At 35.7% G+C, this 22,394-nt stretch overlaps 1 protein-coding gene and 1 long non-coding RNA gene across 6 annotated transcripts in view; one reads left to right on the plus strand and one right to left on the minus strand.

Moving 5' to 3' along the window:
* Positions 1–22,394, plus strand: part of PPP2R3A (protein phosphatase 2 regulatory subunit B''alpha) — a 156,373-nt gene that overhangs the window by 100,419 nt on the left and 33,560 nt on the right. For all 5 annotated transcript variants that reach the window (XM_045539108.1, XM_045539107.1, XM_045539111.1 and 2 more), the window contains 4 exons: positions 2,847–2,933; positions 6,521–6,677; positions 9,731–9,779; positions 10,255–10,344. In XM_045539108.1, coding sequence (XP_045395064.1) covers positions 2,847–2,933; positions 6,521–6,677; positions 9,731–9,779; positions 10,255–10,344 — 383 coding nt within the window. The remainder of the gene's footprint in view (positions 1–2,846; positions 2,934–6,520; positions 6,678–9,730; positions 9,780–10,254; positions 10,345–22,394) is intronic.
* Positions 1–22,394, minus strand: part of LOC123629340 — a 71,031-nt gene that overhangs the window by 25,606 nt on the left and 23,031 nt on the right. The window lies entirely within an intron of this gene.

Here is a 22,394-nt window from a genome sequence, read left to right on the forward strand (position 1 = left end):
CTTGGTGAAAGATTGTCAAATTTCATTTCTGTCACTGGTAGTAAACGATTATTCTAATTATGGTTTATTTTTAAATTTTGTTGGACATTTTTTAAATGGTGATGAATTTTTATTCACTTAAAAGTCGTAGACCAAAAGTTAGAAAAATAACAATTGTAATTAATGTAGAACGAGCAGCTATATGTTTTCACCACTAGATGGTGGCCCTACCTTGATTATCTAAAATGCTGAATCAGTGATGTGGAAACCAGCAAATGTGCTGATGAAGTGGGGCCACTGAATAAGGAGATTTAGGCTATGGAAAATGGACTACAGGTACATTGTTTTATAGTATTAGATAAGTAGGTTAGCAGAGGCTAAAAATAGGAAATGCCTAATAGCCAAACAGCAAATTTTAAAAATTCTGTCAAAAGAAACAAAAGAAGAGAAAAATAAAATAGCAGAACTGGATACAGATTAAAGCTGTATAATTTTTAACACAGTACTTCCATAAATAATATAAAATATTTGAGTATATAAACATAAAATTTAGATAGGAAACTCAGAATTTAAGATACCTTTATATACAAAATCAAGAAATAAGGACAAAAATCTAATGTTCAACAAAGAAAAATTTGGTGTAATAATATATATTGAAATTGACTTTAACTTGAGAGAGGGGAAGTGAAATTATGGTAAATTAAATTATTAATGTTTATTTTCATATATATAATTTCCATGCTAAAAATCCTCCATCATTTTTATATGAACTTCTGCCAAGCTAGTGCTAAGAACACAGTGTTGAGCAAGACACATTCTCTGTCCTCAAGGACCTCAGAGTCTGAGTGATTGAGGCCAGCAGAGAAATTGGGCACCAGCTAGTCCCAGCTCCTACCTAATGCAGGAATCCTGTCAACTCCGTGGTGAAAAGAAACCTTACCTTCATACAAACACATTATATCATAAGGCGAATTTTAGGAAACTTCCTTATTTTGAAGCATTTCAGTATAAAGGCATCTCCATCTAGTAGTTCTAATTCTGTCCTGTGGTTCAACACAGAACAAGTCAGTTTCTTCTTCTACCCAGTAGTCAGCCATTCAGATCATGAGCATATCTATAGTCTTATTTTTTCCTCGAGATTAAACATTACTACATTAGTAGAATCTTCACAATCATTTTGAATGTAGTTAACCTTTCCTCTTTTATTTTTTTGCACATTTTATATGCGTTCTATATATAAATCATAGAAATAGTGATTTGTATGAAATACTAATTAGAGACCTGTCTTGGGTTGGCATCTGTCTGCTATGCAAAACTCTGAGTAGAGTTGTTCAACTAGCTATGAAACCAACCCATGTGTCTGTATCACAAAGATTACCACAAAAGTCTTTGTTACACAGCTTCCAAACCTCATTACTTTATCAAGCAATTATGGACCACCTGATATATAGAAAGCTCCATATCAGATCCTAGAAGACAAGTCAGGAAAGACCTGGTCCCCTGGTGTGTGGAAGTGGTGATGGTCAGGTACACACCAGTGTTTAGAAGTAACCACAGCGATGACTGAAGGGGGGGCTCAGGTGGCAGTGGGAGCACAGAAGGCAGAATTCTAACCTTCTAACCCAGTCCCTGTCCTGGGGCCTCCTGTGGAGTGTGGAGCTTGGGCTCAATTCTGGGGGGGTCAGACAAGGTTAGCACTGATAGCAGACGATGCTATCAGTGGTGAATGCTGGTAAATGCTGGGCAGTAGAAATCTAAACCTTCATCCTGATGCTAATTTTCCCCCATTCAGTTTGAGTATCACTGTCTTTGCTGAAGAATTCAGAAGCAGAATGGTGGTTTAATACCTCATTAAGCCTTCTCTTTGGAAAGATGTCCAAATGTCTTTACTTCTTTGTTCTTGCACCAAAATCGTTTGAAAAAGAGATCTAACCTTTTCCATAATAAAACCACCAAAGATAAAGGATTTCTGTGTTATTAGACTATCAAAATAAAAGCCAAAGTACCAGAAAAGCTGCTTAAATTGCTCTTCTCAACCACTGTCTCCTTTGGGAGAAAAAAAATAATATTAATAGGTGAAAGAAGGAAATTGAGTGGGTAGGAGTAATCACAGGTAAAATTGTTAAGAACTCACTATGGCCTCCTACTTCCAGGATAGCAGCCTCTGTCTTCTTCCTTCTCCGATCCTCTCCTATATCATAGCACACACATCCCCAGCACACACATTTGCTTCCTATCTCCTCTTCTCCCCATCCTATCCAGGGTCTTGCCCAGAGTTGCACTTCTATTAAACTCATTAAAACACTAGCTAATAACAAAGGTGTTCACACCCAAATAAAGTTCAGGAAATAAATTACCCAGATGTATTTGAGTTTACATAGTGAATCTGAAAGACCAGGAGTCCTTAAGACTCCAGTGAATAAGGCTATAATAATCAGAACAATGCCCTTTTGAATTATACCACCTTGACAGCCATCCTTCTGACTGATTAATCAATCATTAAGCCAACCCAGCAGATTACTTCCCACCTCATTTGCCCTCCGAAAACATATAGCCCCATAAGTATTATTTGAATCAGGCATCACTGTACATATGAGAGGTAAACAAAGGAAGTGATGTGTAGGCAACTGGGAAATGAAGACTTGTGAGCAGAGAATTTTTTTATTCTTCTCATAATTATAGAGGCAAATTCAAAATATATGTAGATGTAGATTTTAAAATATAATGTTAATTTTTACTAGAAATTACATTTGATATCAAAAAAACAAAACTTAAATTGGTTCCAAGCATATTCATAAGATGGGCTTTGATAAAGTAATAGAGATATTTAATGTTTTTATTTGGTTTTGTTTTCCCTTGGGAACCAGGTTATTCAGAGAATATTCTACACAGTCAACAGATCTTGGAGTGGAAAAATTACTTCAACAGAGATAAGAAAAAGCAACTTTTTGCAAGTATGCCTCTCATTGGATTTCATATATAAAGAGCAATTTAAATAATTTCCTTATTTCATTTAACAAATATTTGAGTACTTATTCTATGCAAAGCACTGTCACTACTTTCAGTCATTAAGCATTTATCAAATACCTGTAATGGGACACCGGGATGTTTGGGGTGGGGAGACAAAGATGAGTAGAATAGCAAAGGATCTCTCCCTGAGGCATGCACTGTGAAACAAGAGAGAGAGGTGTACCACACCTAACTTGATGAATTCCACATTTATAAAAGGTGCAGAGAGGCTTCATAGAAGGACTGGCATATGATCTTGACCCTGGAGGATATCAGGAGTTTACCAAGATAAAATATGAGAGGAAAGAGGATTCCAGATAGAGAAAGCAGCATAAGCAAAGGCTGGAAACATGCAAATGTCATATTCAGTAACTGCCAAACAGTCTTAAGTATCCAAAGGCTCCCAGAGTGTGACCAGAGATGGGGCTGAAAGGGTGTGGGCAGAGGCAAGGTTGGGAAGAGCGTCACAAAAGCAATGGAAGATTTTGGACTTGATCCTGTCAGCAATGACTATCCAGTACCCGCTAAAAATTTCTTTTAAGAAAGAATACATTTCATTCAATTATTTTATTTATTTTACCAAATGAGAGAGTGAGTATTGACCACTAGTGGGAGCCTTCTACCGAGATAATCTTCATGCCTGATTGTTTAAGCTTCCATAAACCTAAAGAAAGTGGAATTGTTCACACTTGGAAGGAAATAAAATGTTTTATTTTAAATAAATCCTACTAAATGAACCTTAGGCTAATAATACAACCTTATTTACTCTTTATTTTTTCCTATCTTCATCTGGGACAGACAAAGTAATAAAGCCTTACCAAAATTAGCAGTCCGTGATGGATATACAAACATTTTTTTATTCCAAAATGAACAGTCATCATATCAGTCATTGCTGATATTTATTGAACACCTAATGCCTGCCTGGGCTCTCACTAGTTTTATTAATAATATGGGGTGGGTGAAGATGGCAGTAATTCCATATTACCTCAAGAATAATAATCCCTCATATTCCTGAAGCACATTATACTTTGTACTTTTTGAATCATTATTATAATGATAAAATATGGGTGAATGACTTTATAAGATCACACAACCAGCAAGTTGCTGAACTGGAAACAGAACTCATGTGGTTCCTAGAGCATGATTTATTTTCCCCTTTCTCTCTTCCCCTACCCCTCTCCTTATTCTTCCTCTTAGTATTTAAACAAATACTTAAAACATTCAAATAATATGAACACATCTATAGTAATAAATAAGCAGAAGTTGCTATTTATCTCTTTACTCTGTGACTTCATACTATTCTGTTGTTTTTTTTCACTTAACAAGTGTCTTGGGGTTCTTTTCATTTCCATTCATATAAATTATCTCATTCTTCAACTACTGCATAATCAATCGCATGGCTAAACTAATTGCATATTCTATTGATATTCAAATCATTTTCAGATTTCCTCTGTTACAATGATGCAGTGAACATCCTTGTTCTTTCATCTTGTGTGTATATAAGAATTTCTCTAGAATACACCACTGGAGAGAAAATCCTGGATCAAATATTAATAGTATATGCATTTTTAATTTGATAGATCCTGCCAGTTACCCTCCTAAAAGCCTGCACTAGTTCATACTTTCACTTATATAGTCACCAACAATAGAATTTATCTGTCGTCTTCATTTAATGACAATCCAGTGGATGAAAATGATAGTTCTTTGCTTCTGAAGATTTGTTTTATTGAAAGTATTCTACTTCATACACATCAAAGGGCACTTTATAAAACAAAACATTACAAGCAAGTTTGGAAAAAAAGAATAAAAACTATATTTTACCACTCTAATACAACTGGAATCATTTTTGTATGTGTTCTAGTCTCATTCATATACATATATGGATTTTAGGATTTTACATAGTTATTAGTGTATACGATCTATATCCTATATTTTTTACTTACCACATCATGGTTTTCTTTTATTTCTATGTAGACTTAATAATTTTTACTGGCTGCATAATCTTCCATTGAACAGATTTACCATAATTTAATAATTTATGTTGTTTTCAATTTTCAATACAATCTGCATAGAGTTAGTTAGGTACAGTCAGCATAAAGGTTCATTAGTTTGATGAAGAGAATATGTCTATCAGTTCAGCCATACCTGGCCACACATGGAAGCTTATATAAAGACCTTCTATACTTTGAACACTGGTTTATAAGGTTAATAATTAATACTAGATAGGAAGTGTTTTGGCTTTCCAATTTTATGTTTAAAAATTTTATCAAAGTAATATACTTGTATTATGAAACAGTCCTCTTTCTCTCTTATGTTTTCACCTTGAATTGTGTTTTATCTTCTATTAATATTGACATGCTTTGTTTTTTGTTTTTTGTTTTTTGGGACAGTCTCACTCTGTTGCCAGGGCTAGAGTGCCGTGGCTTCAGCCTAGCGCACAGGAACCTCAAACTCCTGGGCTCAAGCGATCCTACTGCTTCAGCCTCCCGAGTAGCTGGGACTACAGGCATGCACCACCGTGCCTGGCTAATTTTTTCTATATATTTTTAGTTGTCCGGTTGATTTCTTTCTATTTTTTAGTAGAGATGGGGTCTCGCTCTTGCTCAGGCTTGTCTCGAACTCCCAACCTCGAGCGATACTCCCGCCTCGGCCTTCTGGAGTGCTAGGATTACAGGCATGAGCCACCGCACCAAGCCTGATATGCTTTCTTTTTTATTAACATTTGACTAGTATATGTCCATATTTTTTTTTTTAGCCTTCCATCTTAATTTTATTTTAGGTATATCTCTTGTAGATAGTATATACCTAGATCTGTTTTTTGGATTAGGTTTTGATACTCAATTGAAATTTTTTAATTGGGAAATGTAACTCATCTATCTTTATGGTGACTGTTGATATATGTGGTCTTATTTTGTTTTTTCTGTTCCTAAGTTCTATGCCAGGCTACCATGTGTCATCACTATTGTATGTATAAGTATCATTTATGGTAAACTTGATTTCATTACAAAACTGAACCTGGTATGTGGATGCCTACTCTTCTTAATATTGCTCACATGACTTGGAAAAGTTAAAAAGCAGTGTTAGTTTATGGCCATATAATTAAACGTGTTGTCTAATTTTTCTGTGCCTGCCAGTCTGTGGACCTCTGACTGGTTACAGTCCTCCTTAATGGTCCTTCTCTTTCCTTGCTTTTGTATCCAGAGCACCTAATTCTTTGTTAAGCATATTATAGAGCTCAGCAAATTAAAGGTAGGGTGAAGTTGCCTATTAAAAAAGTTCCTGATTTGTTACCAAAAACAAAATTGCAAATTCGATTTAAAACAAACATTGTGGGGAATGGACACGCTTGAAGCTCTGACTCAGGGGGATGGGTGGGACATGGGCAATATATATATAACCTGAACTTTTGTACCCCCATAATAAGCTGAAATAAATAATATAAAAAAAAACGAACATTTGCTAGACTCTATACAATTGCCAAAGCTGGTTTTTCATAATTTTGAAATTAATCCTTCTTTTTATACCATTTCAGACTCTAGCCCTTTTGGAAGAAGAAGAAGATATAAACCAAATCACAGATTACTTCTCCTATGAACATTTCTATGTTATTTATTGTAAATTCTGGGAACTAGATAGTGATCACGACCTCTACATCAGCCAGGCTGATCTATCTCGATACAATGACCAGGGTGAGTGAGTGACTCTGTAGATACTAAGACTTAACCATTTTGAAGAGTCATGTAAATTGTCCCTACTCAATATGAGAAATTCCCATTTCCTAAATTCTGTATCTAATCAAGTCCTCTTTACAGGGCCAAGAATTTTTAAGACATGCAAAGATAATTTAATTTTTTTATTTAAAGGCCAGGTGTGGGAGAAGGGGTTTGTAAGGGGTAAGTAAGCAATCAGTCTTAGTATTGATGAAGTGGTGGGTCTTTATAGTGATGTGTATTTTCTGATGATGAACTAAGATTCACACCTGTGTAAATCTATTTGAAAAGGAATATGTATATACCTTTATAAACTTTCCCATTTAACAGTATTTCTATAAAAAGCCAAGGATGAAAATAATGTTTCTAACTTGCCAAGTTTATTTTCAAGGACTCATAAAAACTTACTTTTGTGACTTTAATTCCAAAAGATACTGTTTCTATATGTGAATTTTGTGTACTTTCTTTTGACAGAAAACAAAAAATTACTTACGATATTACCCTTTTTGCTTCATTTTTGCCTGTGGTAAACTTAGAACCTACTGCCTACTGATTTAATATTCTTAACCATGCACCAAGATACATTCATTAATTCTTCTCTCATAAGATTGTCCCTGCTCTATTCTTAAATGTCTTCTCAGGCACTGTTGATTTTTTTAATCAGACTTTAGCTTTTTAGATGTAGTAAATCTTACATAAATGCATTGAATTTTTTGTCTGTTATTTGGTGTCTCTGTGACCAGTGGTATACAGCTTAAGAAAAGGCTCACGGCCAGGCGCGGTGGCTCACGCCTGTAATCCTAGCACTCTGGGAGGGCGAGGTGGGTGGATCGCTCGAGGTCAGGAGTTCGAGACCAGCAAGAGCGAGACCCCGTCTCTACTAAAAAAATAGAAAGAAATTATCTGGCCAACTAAAAATATATATAGAAAAAGTTAGCCAGGCATGGTGGCGCATGCCTGTAGTCCCAGCTACCCGGGAGGCTGAGGCAGTAGGATCGCTTAAGCCCAGGAGTTTGAGGTTGCCGTGAGCTAGGCTGACGCCACGGCACTCACTCTAGCCTGGGCAACAGAGCGAGACTCTGTCTCAAAAAAAAAAAAAAAAAAGAAAAGGCTCACGATATATGATGTAAAGTTTCATGGAGCTTTGCATATTTAGGAAACAGAGTTCTCGCTCTCAAATTTCAGATGCCAAGCAGACATCAACAGGAACTACGCAAATGTACTTATCTGATCAATATATTAATACTGTTACATCCCTTCTTCAAGTAGTCATAACCTTCCTGTCACCAGAATAGCAGAAAGATGAAGATATTTGTAAGGGTATCAGGTCGGCTTTATTAGCTGTGCATCTTCCTGTTACCAGTAAACAGATCATATGTACAACATGAGCCAGGGTTCAGAGATCATGCACAACCCTGTGGCTTTAAAGCTCCCTCTCTGGATAATATAACCATAATTATTACTAAGTCCCCAAATATTGTATATATTCACATAGCAAGTCAAGAGCTATCCATATTAATGGAGTGAAATCCGGAAAAGCAGGCCTCTAGCCCTGCATAAATGAAGGAACCACTAAACTCTACATAATTATCCACTCGCCAGACTGTCCCTAAGAAGATAACTTGGAACAATACAATCTTCAATTTAGGAGGCTAAACTTTCTAAAGCTAAAAAAAAATGCCTTTTTAAAAAGATGTTAGCTTTGGAATTAAATATTCTTGCCTTTCCTATATAGCCCTCTTTTTTTCCGATCTAGTACTATCATTAACCCTATAAACCTTCAAAGTATAGAAGGTCTTTATATAAGCTTCCATGTATGGACAGGTATGGCTGTACTGACAGACATATTCTCTTCATCAAACTAATAAACCTTTATGCTGACTGTACCTAACTCTATGCAGAAGAATTAGATGTGGCTAGCTGCTAAATTCCTAACAGTCCTGACATTTTAGTGTGCATGCTACTGCCTGGGGCACTTGTTAAAAGAACAAGTCTGAGATCCCTAGGCCTTTTTTTCTTTTTTTTTCTTTTTTTTTTTTTCTGTGGAGATAAGGTTTAGCTCTGGCCCAGGCTGGAGTGTTACTGATACAATCATAACTCACTGAAGCCTCAAATTCCTGGGCTCAAGAGATCCTCCTGCTTCAGCCGCCCAAGTAACTAGGGCTACAGGTGTGCATCATTGCACTCGGCTAATTTTTTCTGTTTTTTGTAGAGACGGGGGTCTCACTATGTTGCCAAGGCTGGTTTTGAACTCCTGGCCTCAAGTGATTCCACTTTGACCTACTAGAGTGCTAGGATTACAGGCATGAGCCACCACACCTGGCCCTCTTTTATTTATTTTTTTTTTAACTAATGCCTTTGGTTATTTTGAAACCACCAGAGATTCTCTAGAATCTACCATCCTAAGCAACATACTATCTTAAGATAAAATTGTCTCTCTCTATAAATAAAACTCACTGATAGAAAGTCTAAAAATTTTATGTTGCATCATGTTATATCCTGGACTTTCATAGAATGCAAATATAAAAGTACATTTTGGTAGGTTTTAGTATCTTAATTCTACTTGAAAGCATTCTTCATTGTTTTACTGTTTTGTTTTATATTATATTGTATTAGGAGCTACACAACCAGTTCTCCCTTGAATTTAATGCTAGGATAAAATTTGTCATATTTTATAGGAAAATATGTCTCAATCTTATTGGATAACAAGATCAATACAAATCCTATACATTTTCGTCTTAGTTGTCAGGATGTTCAGAATTAACTTAGCACTCAACTATATAAATACCTCCCAGATATCAGGGACATTCATTTGCCTGTTCTTTTTAAAAATTATTGATTAATGGATAGTAAGCTATCTCAAATTCTTACTTCCAAAAAGTATAAATCATACATAAGAAAAACTTAGTCTTATTCTCATGATGGAAGATTATTATGGTTTACCTTATAGCTAATAAAAATAAATTTGCCAAAAGTATTGCTATTATGGAGTATGTCTCTAACTAGCTTTGTAATTTCTTGTTTATATTTAGCTGCATCAAACAGAATTATTGAAAGAATATTCTCTGGAGCAGTAACAAGGTAAGAAGTAGTGTAAAATCTGACTTTAAAAATGAACTGCAAGTAATACTGTAATGATCTCATTTTAGCAAGACTTCCTGCATAATTGGCAGTGCTACTGGGCCAAATAATATCCTATAGAACATACTCATGGTTAATATTATACAAGATAGTAATTCTTTAATATGACTATTAATCCTATATCTAAATACAGGTAACAGTATTTGATCCCAGTGATTATTTATTTGCATTCAAATTAGAAACCAGATTTCTTTTCTTCACATTTTCAGATGCCTTCTGATTTCATCCTCTAGGCCTCTAAAAAGAAGATATGCCATGAAAGGGTTGCCCTTTATGAGGCATCCAGCATTCTAAATTTTTAAAATTTTTAACTAAATTTCCAGAGAAAGATGTTACTTTATTTCTAAGTCCATCATTCTATTAAATGTGTCTGGGTTATTGCTCAGGAAATTTTATAACCATGTATTTTCTTCAGGGGAAAAACTGTACAGAAAGAGGGAAGAATGAGCTATGCAGATTTTGTTTGGTTTTTGATCTCTGAGGAAGACAAAAGGAACCCTACCAGGTATGACTTCTAAGTTTCCTTTGCCAAGATGTTAAACACATGCATAAAGCTGGAAAAAGTCATGATGGATACCTTGTGAAGCTGACTCAACCTGAGGATACTAAGATAGGTTAGACTTAGTCTCTGTCCTCTTGGAGCTCTCAGCCTAAGAAAGGGAATAGGCACTGAATTCATGACATAGGCATATCAAGAGAAGTGCTGTTACCCACATAAACAAAGGTGAAGTGACATATAAGCAGACCCTGAGGGATAAGTAGGACTAATAAGGATTTATATAGTATGTGGGAATAGATAATGTGAATTTTAGTTTTATGATCTCAATGGTTCAATGGTAAACTGGAGAGGGAAAGAAAAGCAAATTGTAAGTGATTAGTATACAAGAACATGTCTTAGTTCTTTCAGTTGAAATCATCACTCCCTTTCCTTCATACTGTCAAATATACTCTGATTTATAACTGAGAATTTACACATCTTTTTCTCCCATTGCTACTTCTCATTAAGCCAAAAATCTAATTGCCTTCCTTCTTTTTATCTCTATCTTGTGTAACACAATGCCCTGCACATAGTTTGTTTGTGCTCAGTACCAAAGGAGGGAAGGGCTGCCATCCTTGATGGTGCTTGCAGATATAACCAACCCAACTGTCTTCATATTGGTTCAAAGAGTTATCTAAATGTCGAGTATACTTTTTGGAAATATTTGTTGAAATAGAAAAAAATAAGCCATTTCTTCTGGCAACTTGTTATTTTTAAATGACTGTTATCCATTTCAAAAGTAATAATTTATTGTCCATAATAAGTAATTAGAAAACATAGATGAGCAGAAGAAAATAAATTGTAGTATTAGTAATTCTAATACCCAGGAAAAAAACTTCATTAAAAGTTGGCATTCATTATAATATTTTTCATATACAGATAGAGTATCCCTTATCCAAAATGCTTGGGACCAGAAGTGTTTTGGATCTCAGATTTTTTTCGGATGTTGGAATATTTGCATTATACTTAGCAGTTGAGCATCCCAAATCCTAAATGCTCCCGTGAGCATTTCCTTTGGGCATGACCTTTGAGTGTCTTGTCAGTGCTTAAAAGTTTTGGATTTTGAGGCATTTTTGATTCCAGATATTCTAGGGACGTTTAACCCATATACTTTTACATACTGTTTGTACTTTTAGATTATTTCCATTGCTTTAAATCTGTATTGCTGTATACCCCAAATTTTTTGTGGAATGCTCTCCTAAATATCCTCTAATAGCTACAGCTAAATAGTTGTTATATTTATAGTTTTTTCCATAGAATAAATTCCCAGAAAAGTAATTGCTAGATTAAAGGGTAGGTGTATTTTTAAAAAAGAAAAATGGTATCAGTTTATATCTTTATCAACAAGGTATTGAACATATTTCCTAGAACCCTTACTAACAGTAGGTATTTTCCTCTGAAAAATATTTTCCAATTTGAGAAATTAAGAATAAAGTATCAATTTATATGTCTTTGATTACTAGAGGGGCTGAATTTATATGTGTTTGGCCATTTTTATTTCATCTCAGGTGACTTGCCTTTTCCATATGTTTTTCCCATTTCTGCTAGATTAAATTTTTAAGTTTATTCCTTAATGATGTACACATTGTTTTTTTAATTAATTATATTTTTTCATTTAGGATATTATGGGGGTACATTTAATGCATTTGCCTCACCCAAGCCAGGGCTACAAGTGTGCCCTTCCCCCATACGATGCGCTCCACTTCCATTAGTTGTGAGTTTATCCCTCCCAAGCCCCCCACCTGACCAGCACCCAGTGAGTATTACTACCACGTGAGCACCTTCTTGTTGATCAGTTAGTACCAATTTGATGGTGAGTACATGTGGTGCATGTTTTTCCATTCTTGTGATACCTCACTTCAAAGGATGGGCTCAAGCTCTATCTAGGATAATACAAGAGGTGCTAGTTCACCATTGTTTTTTCTAGTTGAGTAGTATTCCATGGAATACATATACCACATTTTATTAATCAAGTCATGTATTGATAGGCACTTGGGTTATTTCTACATCTTTGCAATTGTGAATTGTGCTGCTATAAACATTCAAGTGTAAGTGTTTTCTTTATAAAATGTCTTTTTTCCTTTGGGTAGATGCCCAATAGTGGGATTGCTGGATCAAATGGTATTTCTATTTTTAGCTCTTTGAGGTATCTCCAAATTAATTTCCACAAGGGTTGTACTAATTTGCAGTCCAACCAGCAGTGTAAGAGTGTTCCAATCTTTCCACATCCACGCCAGCATTTCTTGTTTTGGGACTTTTTGATAAAGGCCGCTCTCACTGGAGTTAGGTGATGTCTCACTGTGGTTTTGATTTGCATTTCCCTGATGATTAGAGATATTGAGCACTTTTTTATATGTTTGCTGGCCATTATTTTGTCTTCTTTTGAGAAGTTTTTGTTCATGTTCTTTGCCCATTTATTGATGGGGTTGTTTGATTTTTTTCTTGTTGATTTTCTTAAGTTCTATGTAGATTCTTATTATTAGCCCTTTATCGGATGTGTAGAAAGCAAAAATTTTCTCCCATTCTATAGGTTGTCTATTCACTGTAATGATAGTTTCCTTGGCTGTGCAGAAGCTTTTTAATTTGATCAGGTCCCATTTGTTTATTTTTGTTGCTGCTGTGATTGCTTTGGGGGTCTTCTTCATAAATTCTTTGGTGAGGCCGATGTCTAAAAGAGTCTTCCCAACATTTTCTTCCAGAATTCTTAAGGTTTCACGCCTTAGGTTTAAGTCTGTTATCCATTGTGAGTTGATTTTCGTGAGAGGTGGGGATCCAGTTTCAATCTTCTGCATGTGGATATTTAGTCTTCCCAGCACCATTTATTGAATAGAGATTCTTTTCCCCAATGTACATTTTTGTCTGCTTTGTCAAAGATTAGATGACAATATGAGGATGGTTTTATATCTGGGTTCTCCATCCTGTTCCAAACATCTATATCTCTGTTCTTGTTCCAGTACCATGCTGTTTTGGTTCCTATAGCCTTACAGTAAAGTTTTAAGTCTAGCAGACTGATGCCTCCCAATTTGTTCTTTTTACTTAAGATAAGTATTAAAAATTATAAAATACATGCAATCAAAAACCTTAATATAAAATTCATTCATAATTCCTTGACCCATAGTTAACGTTTTGATATATATCCTCCTTCTTCCCCTCCTCTTATTCCGTCTTCCTCCTTCTTCCCCTTTTCCACCCTTTTCTCCTCCTCCTCCTCCTTCTCTTTCTCCCTGCCCCAAATGATGTGGTACGATAAATGGGATTATACTATATATAGTTTTTTAACATATTTTTCCACACATATTTCCATGCCAATAAGTATACATGTGTATAATTTGTCATTAATGCATTATTTTGAAGGCTTGGGGTGGTTTCAGTTAGATTACCTAAATTTCCAAAGATTTGAAGACGTGCATTTTTTCTTTTCACCTTTTTGGTGTTCTTTTAACCCTCTCAATCTCAATCTTTCATGTTTTATGCTTCATATTTCCTTAATTATGGAAAAACTGTCCTCGAATACTTCCCATCCATGTTTTTCTTTTTCTGGAACCCCCATTATTCCACAGGAACAAATGATGAGAACCAGAATAGTAGTTAGGTTAATATAACAAATTCTGTAAATATATACTTGCTCCCTTTCTTCTCTCAGCTTCTTTAGAAAACATAAAATCACATAAAGTAGTAATTATAACAATTAGAACTGTAATTATTGAGTTTTTAATATGTATAGATGTAAGCTGTATGACATAATAGTACAAAAAGAGGGAAGAAGGAATAGCGCTATATAGGAGTAATATTTCAGTATCCCACTGGAATTAAATTATCATAAATCTGAAGTCAATTTTGATAAATTAAGATGTATATGGTGAGCTCTAGAGTAACCACTAGGAAATTAACTAAAAAAAATACATAGTGAAAGAAACATTAAAGGATTAAAATGTTAGAAAATATTCACTTAATATAAAAAAAGGGGGCCAGGTGCAGTGGCTCACACCTGTAATCCTAGCACTTTGAGAGGCCAAGGCAGGAGGATCACTTGAGGCCAGAAGTTCAAGACCAGCATGAGCAACAGAGTGACACCCCACCTCTACAAAAATTAGAAAAATTATCTCAGCACAATGGTGCACACCTTACTTGTGATATGAAGCTGAGGCAGGCAGATCACTTGAGCCCAGGAGTTTGAGGTTGCAGTGAGCTGCAGTGAGCTATGATGACTCCACTGCACTCTAGCCTGGGCAAGAGAGCAAGACACTGTCTCAAAAAAAAAAGGAAAAGGGAAAAAACGTTAAAATGTACAGAAGACAAACAGTAAAACAACAGATGTAATCCAACTATAGCAACAATGAATGAATTAAATCATCCCCCAAAAGGCAGAGATTACCAGACTAGATACAATTATAAAAACAAAATACAATTATAGGTTGAGCATCCCTAATTCAAAACTCCAAAATCTGAAATGCTCCAAAATGATGAGTACCTACATGATGCCACAAGTGGAAAATTCCACATCTGACCTGTCATAACAGCTTGCAGCCAAAACACAGGTGCATAACACACAAGTTACTCAGCATGAAAAGACCCTTCCAATCCCCTTCAACTGCAACATATCTTTTCTGTGCACCCATAGATTTCCCCTGCAAAAGCACACCCACAACGGGTAATAAAATGGCATGTGAGCAAGCCAGATACCCCTTTGGCAGGTTCTCCATAATGCTTCAAATGGACCCAAGACCTACGTGCATTACTCATTGTGTTTTTTGCTTATTCTTTGCTCTGTGGTAGAAAGATACTGTTGAAAATGTCAAAAAGGCCTGCAGATACCCCATAACAGTAGTAAGAAAAAGAGGAAGCATTTATGTTTATAGTACAGAAAGTCAAGCTATTGGAAAAACTGGACAGTGGTGTAAGTGTGAAACATCTTAAAGAAGAATATGGTGTTGGAATGACCACCATATATAACTGGAAGAAAGAGAAGAATAAATTATTGAAGTTCTGTGCTGATAATGATGAATAGAAAGAAGTCAATGAAAAATAGAAAAACATTTCATAAAGCTAAAAATGAAGATCTCAATTGTGTATTAAAAGAGTAGATTTATCAGCATTGCAGTAAACACATGCCATTTAATGGTATACTGATTATGAAATAAGCAAAAATCTATCACGATAAACTGAAAATTGAAGGTAACTGTGAATATTCAACAGGCTGCAGAAATTTAAGAAAATATGTGGTATTAAATTTTTTAAGATTTGCAGTAAAAAAGCACCTGCTGATCACAAAGCAGTGGAAAAATTTATTGACGAGTTTGCCAGGGTCATTGCTGATAAAAATCTTATGTCAGAACAAATATTGTAATGCTATAGAAACATCACTATTTTGGCATTATTGCCCCAAAAGACACTGCCTACGGCTGATGAGACAGCCCCTACAGGAATTAAGGATGCCAAGGATAGAGTAACTGTGCTGGGATGTGCTAATGCAGCAGGCGTAAGTGTTAACGTGCTATGATAGGCAAAACTTGCATCCTCCCTGTTTTCAAGGAGTGACTTTCTTATCAGTCCATTATTCTAACAAAAAAGCATGGATCACCAGGGACATCTTTTCTGACTGGTTTCACAAACGTTTTGTACCAGTGGCTCATGCTTACAGCCAGGAAGCTTGACTGAATGATGACTGGTGGATTTTGTTATTCCTTGAGAACTGTTCTGCTCATCCTCCAGCTGAAATTCTCATCAAAAATAATGTTTATGAGCCAGGCACAGTGGTGTGCACCCTGTAGTCCCAGATATTCAAGAGACTGAGGCAGGCAGATCACTTAAGCATAGGAATTCAAGACCAGTCTGGGCAACATAGTGGAGAACCTGTCTCAAAAAAAGAAATAATAATAACAACAGTAATATTTATGCCATGTACTCTCCCCCAAGTGTGACTTCATTTATTCAGCCGTGTGGTCAGGGTATCTCCTTAGATCAATGAAGAGTCAATATTAAAACATTTTAATAGCATGCTAGAAGGAGTGAACAGAGGTGTCAGTGCAGAAGCCTTTCAAAATTAGTTTAACATGAAGGATGCCATATATGCTGTTGGCAATGCTTGGAACACAGTGAATAAAGACAAAGTTGCGCGTGCCTGGCCTGCAGCTATGTTCAGATGATGATGAATAGGGTGATGACTTTGAAGGATGCCAGAGTCAAGCAAGAAAAAACATGATGGCTGACCTTAACATATGCAAAAAAATACCTTCAGACTCCATTAGTAAGCTAGAAGAAGTGGTTATTGAAAATTTTTTAATATTGATAATGAGACTCCAATTGTTCATTCATTGACCAATGGTGAAATAGCCAAAATGGTTCTGAATCAAGGTGATTTGGGTAATAGTGACAACAAGGATGACATTGTTAACACTGCAGAAAAAGTGCCTGTAGATGACATGGTGAAAATGTGTGGTGGGGTTACTGAAGGACCAGAGCATCATGCATTCATAACAGAACAAGAAATTATATCAGTTTATAAAATCAAAGAGAGACTTCTGAGACAAAAACCATTGTTAATGAGGCAGATGATTCTGGAGGAAACATTACAATAAACCATCCAGCAGGATGCTTCATCATCCCTAAAGGACCCACTTTCTGGTACCTCAACTGCTTGTCATGTTTATTCACACCTAAAAAAGTAAAATACAATGCACAGTAACCATTTAATCAAAACACAGCATATAGGTAGAGACGTAAAGTCTGCCCTTGTTTGTTGTTGCTGTTGGTAAACAGCTGATACAAGTATTCTGGAGGTGCTACAGCACTGCTTAGTTACCCTGAACACATATTTTCACTGTATTAATGATGTCATATTTCTTACTGTTAAGTACTTATGTGTGAATAAGTGTAAGAAAATGATTGCTTATTGGTAGCATATAAATTCAGAGTCAGGAATGATGGTGATGCCAAACAACCACAGATTGCCCACAAAGGGGGCTGAGATAGTGGCACCTTTGCTTTCTTATGGTTCAATGTTCACAAACTTTGTTTCTGCACAGAATTATTTAAAATATTATTGAAAATTACCTTCAGGCCGGGCGTGGTGGCTCACGCCTGTAATCCTAGCACTCTGGGAGGCCGAGGCGGGCGGATTGTTTGATAAGCTCAGGAGTTCAAGACCAGCCTGAGCAAGAGCGAGACCCCGTCTCTACTAAAAATAGAAAGAAATTATATGGACAGCTAAAATATATATAGAAAAATTAGCCGGGCATGGTGGCACATGCCTGTAGTCCCAGCTACTTGGGAGACTGAGGCAGAAGGATCGCTTGAGCCCAGGAGTTTGAGGTTGCTGTGAGCTAGGCTGATGCCATGGCACTCTAGCCCAGGCAACAGAGTGAGACTCTGTCTCAAAAAATAAAAAATAAAATAAATAAAACAAAAAAAAATTACCTTCAGGCTTTGTGTATAAGGTATATGTGAAACATAAGTGATTTTCATATTTCAAGATATCTCATTATATATATGCAAATATTCAAAAATCTCAAATAATCCAAAATCCAAAACACTTCTAGTCCCAAGCATTTCAGATACAGATAGGCAGTACTCCACCTGTATATGCTGTCTACAGAAGACACTGATTTAAAGATTTAAAAAGTCAAAAAAGAAAAAGAGTAAAAGCATGGAAAAAGATCATGCAAACATTGGCCACAAAAAAAACTGGAATAGCTATAATAGATATCAGAGAAAATAGACATCTAATACAAAAATTGTTATTAGAGACAAAGAAGGACATTTTTGTATGACAAAAGGCCCAATCCAACAGAAAGATATAATTGTAAATACATATGCATCCAACAACAGAACCCGGAAATACATGAAGCAAAATGACAGAATGGCAGAGAGAAGTAAACAATTCAATGATAATCTCATTGGAGACTTTATTACCCAGCTTTCTTTTTTTTTTTTCCCCCCTTGAGACAGAGTCTCGCCCTGTCGCTCAGACTAGAGTGCATGATCATAGCTCACTACAGCTTCAAACTCCTAGGCTCAAGCAATCCTCCTGACTCAGCCTCCCAAGTAGCTGGGACTGTAGGTACATGCTACCTCACCCAGCTTATTTTTTCATTTTTTTTGTAGAGACCGAACTTCTGGCCTCAAGCAGTCCTCCTGCCTCAGCCTCATAAAGTGCTAGGATTATACTCAGGAACCATTGCATCTGGTATTGCCCCACTTTCAATGATGGATTAAACAACCATGAAGAAGAACAACAAGGAAATAGAAGTATGAACAACAGTATAAGTACTATAACCAAAACTATAAACCACCTAGACCTAACAGACATTATAGAACTCTCCACCCAAGAATGACAGGATACATATTCTTTTGACATGTACATGGAACATTCTCCAAGATAGGACATATGGTAGGCCATAAAACATTTAAATAAATAAAATTAATAAAATCATACAAAGCATTTTCTGTGATCACAATGGATTAGAATTTAAAATTAATAATAGAAATTTGGAAATTCACAAATATGTAGAAATAACAGTTTAAATGAGTCAAAGAAGAACACACAAATGAAATTAGAAAATACTTTGAAATGGATAAAAATGAAGACACAACATACCAAAACATTGAGATGAATGAAAATCAAAACACAATATACCAAACTTACGGGATATACTAAAACCAGTGCTAGGGGAAATTTATAGCTGTAAACACATATATTAAACAAGAAGAAAGATCTCAAATCAGTAACCTAACCTTCCACCTTAAGACACTAGGGAAAAATAACAAATTAAGCATAGCAGGCCAGACTCGGTGACTCACGCCTGTAATCCTAGCACTCTGGGAGGCCAAAAGCAGGTGGATCATTTGAGCTCAGGAGTTTGAGACCAGCCTGAGCAAGAGCGAGACCCCGTCTCTACTAAAAAAAAAAAAACAGAAATTAGCTGGACAACTAAAAAAAATATATAGAAAAAAATTAGCCAGGCATAGTGGTGCATGCCTGTAGTCCCAGCTACTCAGGAGGCTGAGGCAGTAGGATTGCTTGAGCCCAGGAGTTTGAGGTTGCTATGAGCTAGGCTGACGCCACTGCACTCTAGCCCAGGCAACAGAATGAAACTCTGTCTCAAAAAAATAATAAAAATAAAATAAAATAATAAAATATAAAATAATGAAAAGAAGTAATCTATACAAATGCTTCTCTACTTATATTCTGATAAACCTAAGTTGAAAATATTTCAGAAATGCATTTTTGCATCTAATCTACCTGAACATCATAGCTTAGCCTTCCTTACCTTAAACATCCTCAGAGCACTTAGCTTACAATTGGGTGAAATCATCTAACAAAAAGCCTATTTTATAATAAAGTATTGAATATCTCATGTAATTTATGGAATACTATATACTGAAAGTGAAAACCAGAATGATTGTATCAGTACCCGAAGTATATTTTCTATTGAATGCATATTGCTTTTGCACCATCATAAACTCAGAAAACCATAAGTCAGGCTCCATCTGTACAATTGAAGTCAAAGTCTTATTTAAGAAAATGTAATAGGTACCCCTTTGCAGAAATCAAGATTCTGACTTACGGAAGACATGGGTAGAAAATGAGTTTATGAAAAAAATAACACACTGACTAAAATTTGCTGAGTCCTGTGTAAAATACCATGTACAAAATTAGGATCTTGAGTCTTTCGTATGCCTGGTCCTGGCAGGGGAAGATACTGAAGGTATCTTTGAATAGATTGATTTTTTGTGGACAAGCTCTTGCAAACCCTCTTTTGGTATGTCTTTTAATGACCTGAGGCCCCCAACCCGTGGCATGTTAGGAAACAGCTCCACATCACCACCTGAGCTCTGCACCCCCACCCACCTCCCTGGTCTGTGGAAAAATTGTCTTCCATGAAACTTGTTCCTGGTGCCAAAAAGGTGAGGGACTGCTGCTAATCCTTCTGTCCTTATGTTTATCACATTCTGCTTCTACAGTCACCTGGCTAGATGTCATCTCCAGCAACTATTTTATTCAGCTTAGTTATGCCTGAAGGCATTAGGCCAGTGCCTTTTAAGGTTTTAGGTACTAATATATGTATTCTGAATATGCAATGAAATAGACAGTTAGTTAGTTCCTAAGCAATAATGGAGTTTCCTACAACTTTCTTCTTGAATAGCTTATAGGAGTTTAATATTATATTAAAGATAAGAAATCACTGGTCCAGAACTTAATTTCATCCAGTCTAAGAACAAGGGCAAGAAGTAATCTGGTTTATGTCTACAGTTTTACAATTTGTCATTAATGTCATTAAGCTTTGAAAAACCAAAAATTGGTGGTAAATATAGCAAAAATTTAACACTGGTTCTCTCTGGATAGTTATTCCTTTTGTGTGCTTTTCTGTTTTCCACTTGTCCTATAATGTCATTACTCTAGGTTCTGAGAAGATAAGTTACCTTGATAAGAAAAAAAATACAATATCTTCATTGGAAGAAACTTTAGAGAGTATCCAGTACTTCCAGTAAGAAAATTCCCTCTGAACGTGTCCTACGTGCGTTTAACCATCTATTCAGCCCCTGCTTCTAAACTTTTCAGGCACAGATAACTGTCCACTGCGGCAACCTCTTTTATTTTTCTAGGTCTATGACTAAAAACATCTTATCTCTTTTGTACATTGATCCTTATGCTCTCTAATATTCACAGATTTACATCTGATTTATCTACCACATCTTTCAGATGTAAAGGCTGCTATCATGTATCTTTGGCAAATATTCAAGCAGTATATCTATCTCTTTGCATTCTAGCTTTCTTCCTCTCTTATGAGCATGCTTTAGCTTCACTTATTGTATAGACTCAAAAGAGTCTTAGTTCTTAATTGAATGAGCAAGTGGCTAACATACTTCAGGTTATATTTCTCAGTAAAATAAGTTGCCTTTCACTTCATTCCTATTAGGTCCCTGTCAAAATCTTCCTTTTGGTCTGATTTTTGTTCTCTTAAGATAAGTAACAAGGAATTTCAAGACATCAAGAGATCTTAGAGACCATAGGACAGTCCACTGCTCCTTTTGTACTAAAACAATTATTACTAAAAAAAAAAAAATGACATAATGGTATAACCACTAGATATTATTCCATTTATTGCAGCCCTCTGCTTATGAGATCTGTCTCTTCAAAGTTTTTCCCACAATGAGGAATTGTTTCAAAGTGCTGCCCCTTTTATAATTATGAGAGTAGATACGTTATGGTGGGACCTCACCACTGCCAAACTATTACCTTACTCTCATTGGACCTAGTGAATGACCTTTCTGTTCTTTAATGGCAACATTAAATATCAAGCGGGTACAATTTTTAAAATATATTTCTTAAAAGAACTTTACAAGTATCACTTGTTCAATTTGTTAGCATGATGTAATATTTACCTTTCTTAGAAAAGGTACACACAGATCTTAGTGTAACTTAATTGAAAAGAGCTAATAGTCACAATTTAGTTATTTTCACCTTTCTCTCCCCAAAAGAGATGTTTAGTAACCATTAAATGTGTGGTGGTTCTTAATATGGTTTCAGGCTTACAAATGAGAATTTGACCAAGGGTCTCCTAGAACCTTCTCTTGAGAAGATTTACTTTGCCATGAATTTATGTCTCTTTGGAAAAATATTGTTCCCTATTACCAATTAATGCCGTTGGCTTCATATTCTATTATTAATGGATGACACAGCTATAGATGCTACTCTGAGTGACAGTGCTATATGAAAAAGTGGCCATAATAAAGAGTGAATAGGTTTCTGAGTGAAGATAGCAACTTAACCACACTTGGTAATTTTCATTCCTCTTGAAACCCCACTAAAATGCCAGTAAAGAGAGTTTTTTAAGGAATAAACCCACGATAATAAAGGAAAAGAAAAAGAGATTAAAAAAAAAAAGTTTAGAAACTGGAAAGCAAATAAACTTAGCAGACTACCTAACTCCTAAGCCAGCAGAGGGAAAAAACAAGATATACCCAGCAACCAGATATACCCAGCAAAATGTCTCCACATTCAGGACTCAGGGGTA

This window comes from Lemur catta, chromosome 1 (genome assembly GCF_020740605.2).
Source record: "Lemur catta isolate mLemCat1 chromosome 1, mLemCat1.pri, whole genome shotgun sequence".
Lineage (NCBI taxonomy): Eukaryota > Metazoa > Chordata > Mammalia > Primates > Lemuridae > Lemur > Lemur catta.